Source organism: Cyprinodon variegatus, unplaced genomic scaffold (assembly GCF_000732505.1).
Source record: "Cyprinodon variegatus isolate N-32 unplaced genomic scaffold, C_variegatus-1.0 Scaffold459, whole genome shotgun sequence".
In the NCBI taxonomy this organism is placed as follows: Eukaryota; Metazoa; Chordata; class Actinopteri; order Cyprinodontiformes; family Cyprinodontidae; genus Cyprinodon; species Cyprinodon variegatus.
In genome coordinates, this window is record NW_015150912.1 from 559,349 (window position 1) to 561,451 (window position 2,103).

Consider the following 2,103-nt stretch of genomic DNA (forward strand, 5'->3'; position numbering starts at 1 on the left):
AGATATCAAAAAAGTACTCCAGAGTGTTGTTCAGCATGGGGGTGAGTAGAAAATGAAGGCTAATCATGTTTTGGGTGTACTATTCCTTTAAGATTTAGAGTTAACGACTGGTCTTGTCACACATGTGGTATCCTTTCACTGTGCTGCACTGGAATTCAGTAAACCTGATTTTAAACAGTTCAAAAAGAATATTGCTTTCCATTGTTTGAACTCGATCTACATGAAATCTGTTACATGCTTAACTCAACAATGAGATGGCAGAAAAAAAACATTTCAATACATGCGTTCTATTTTTCTTTTTTGTTCTCTGTTAAAATATATTTTTTTTCTGTTCTTTTCTGATTTCTGGCTTTAGTCTCATGTGTGACGCTCCCAAACGCACACTTCGCCATCACAATGGTGGATATGGAGAATCACTACCACCCCCCGTCACCCCTCGAGGACTCGATGCTTGATGGTCCCCTGTGCGGTGAGGATGATTTTATGGGCAGCATGGAAACACTTCAGGATATCCCCACATCCATCGATGAGGATGCCCTCAGCTCACTCGACGTCCCAGAGTACCAGTCCTCCCACAATGGATCTGAAGGTTCCAGTGTACTCGGTAAAACAAACAGAAATGTTTAAGTCCTCTTGACTTCCAAAAGGATTGATACCAAGTGACATTTAGTTGTATTTTATTGGTATTTTATTCGGCAGGCCAACTCAAAGTAAAAAACGAAAATAGTACATGGCTTTTACAAAAATCTTTTATAAACAAAAATCTTTTATAAACAAAAATCTTTTCTGATGCATTTGTATTGATTTACCCTGAGCCACACAGAACCAGAATTTGTTGCATTTAAGGTTTTAAATCTTTTTTGAAAACCAGCTCAAGCTTAGTCAGACTAGATAGAGAACTTCTATGGACATCGGTTAACAACTATTGCCACAGCTATTGGATTTTGACTTAGGCTAGTTCACACAAAACATTCTTTAATCTAAGCTTCACATTTTTCTTTATTTTTTTCTTGTCAATTTGCTATTGACAAGCAAGCCTCCCTCCAGATATCAGGTTAAATTTCCACATCCTGATGCTGCAACAACCATGTATTACTGTAATGTTTATATTAAATCTCTAATCTGCAAACAGGATTAGGTATACCCTTCAGAGTTTGCAAAACTGCTGTGTGTATCTCTCTTCTTTACTCTCTCTTGTGTATCTCTCTGCATTACTCCGTCTTTTTTGTGTCTTTCTGCTTCATTCTCTCTACTTCAACTGTTCTTTCCATCAGTGTTCCTATTTTCCTCAGCTCTGTTTCAATCTTCTATCAGTCTTCCCATATTCTTTCTCTCCTCTTCTATCTTACACTATTCTAAAACATCAGTGTTTCCCATTAATGAACGATCTCATTTGGGCCCGCCACAGTCTTACATAAAAACAGAGAGAGAGAAAACAACAACAAAAATATCTGTCAGTTTATCAGATTATTCCACAGCTGTACTTTCATACCGCCCTTAACCCAGCGCCACACAGAGACAAATTGTTTACGGCCATAACTAAGCGACAGGAAGAATGCGCGCCACGTTCATAGATGGTCACTGGCGGTTCTACTCCTCGGGCGAGACCTACTCCAAGAGCCAGGTATATTTTTTTTTAAACGTGCGTCCTGTTGTCCTTTATAAAAATGGCGCCCGGCTGCCCGGTTTGCCCGTGCCCATCCAGCGACTATTTTTCAAAAAAGCGACTAGCGACAAATATAGCGACTTTTCTGGTGTCACTGGCGGCTTTTGGTGTCCTTTACGTGAAAGCACGTATCTTTCCTACTCTTGTCCTCCAGCGCCAGGTGCAGCCGTTGGGCGTCTCCCCCGTCCCAACCCCGTTCTCCCGCAGGAGTCCCTCTCAGCGCTGCAGTCAGACTCAAAGCATGTTGACCCTCAGGAGCGGGTGGGATGTAAATGTAAAATGTTATTTGGTCTAAAATAAATTGAAATGTTTTATCTTAAATAACGGCATTTGATTCACACAGCAACAGTCACTTAAAGCTGCAAACAAAGCTGCCAGGAAAACAGTTATGACCAGCGTGGTCATTACTTGCACCCAATGGTTGCAAGTTATGACCA

The 2,103-nt window shown here is 40.8% G+C and overlaps 1 protein-coding gene across 2 annotated transcripts in view; it reads left to right on the forward strand.

Annotated features, from left to right (window-relative positions):
* The first annotated feature begins 396 nt into the window (after positions 1-396).
* Positions 397-2,103, forward strand: part of LOC107094044 (peroxisome proliferator-activated receptor alpha-like) — a 36,081-nt gene continuing 34,374 nt past the window's right edge. For both annotated transcript variants that reach the window (XM_015389442.1, XM_015389441.1), the window contains exon 1: positions 397-604. In XM_015389442.1, coding sequence (XP_015244928.1) covers positions 397-604 — 208 coding nt within the window. The remainder of the gene's footprint in view (positions 605-2,103) is intronic.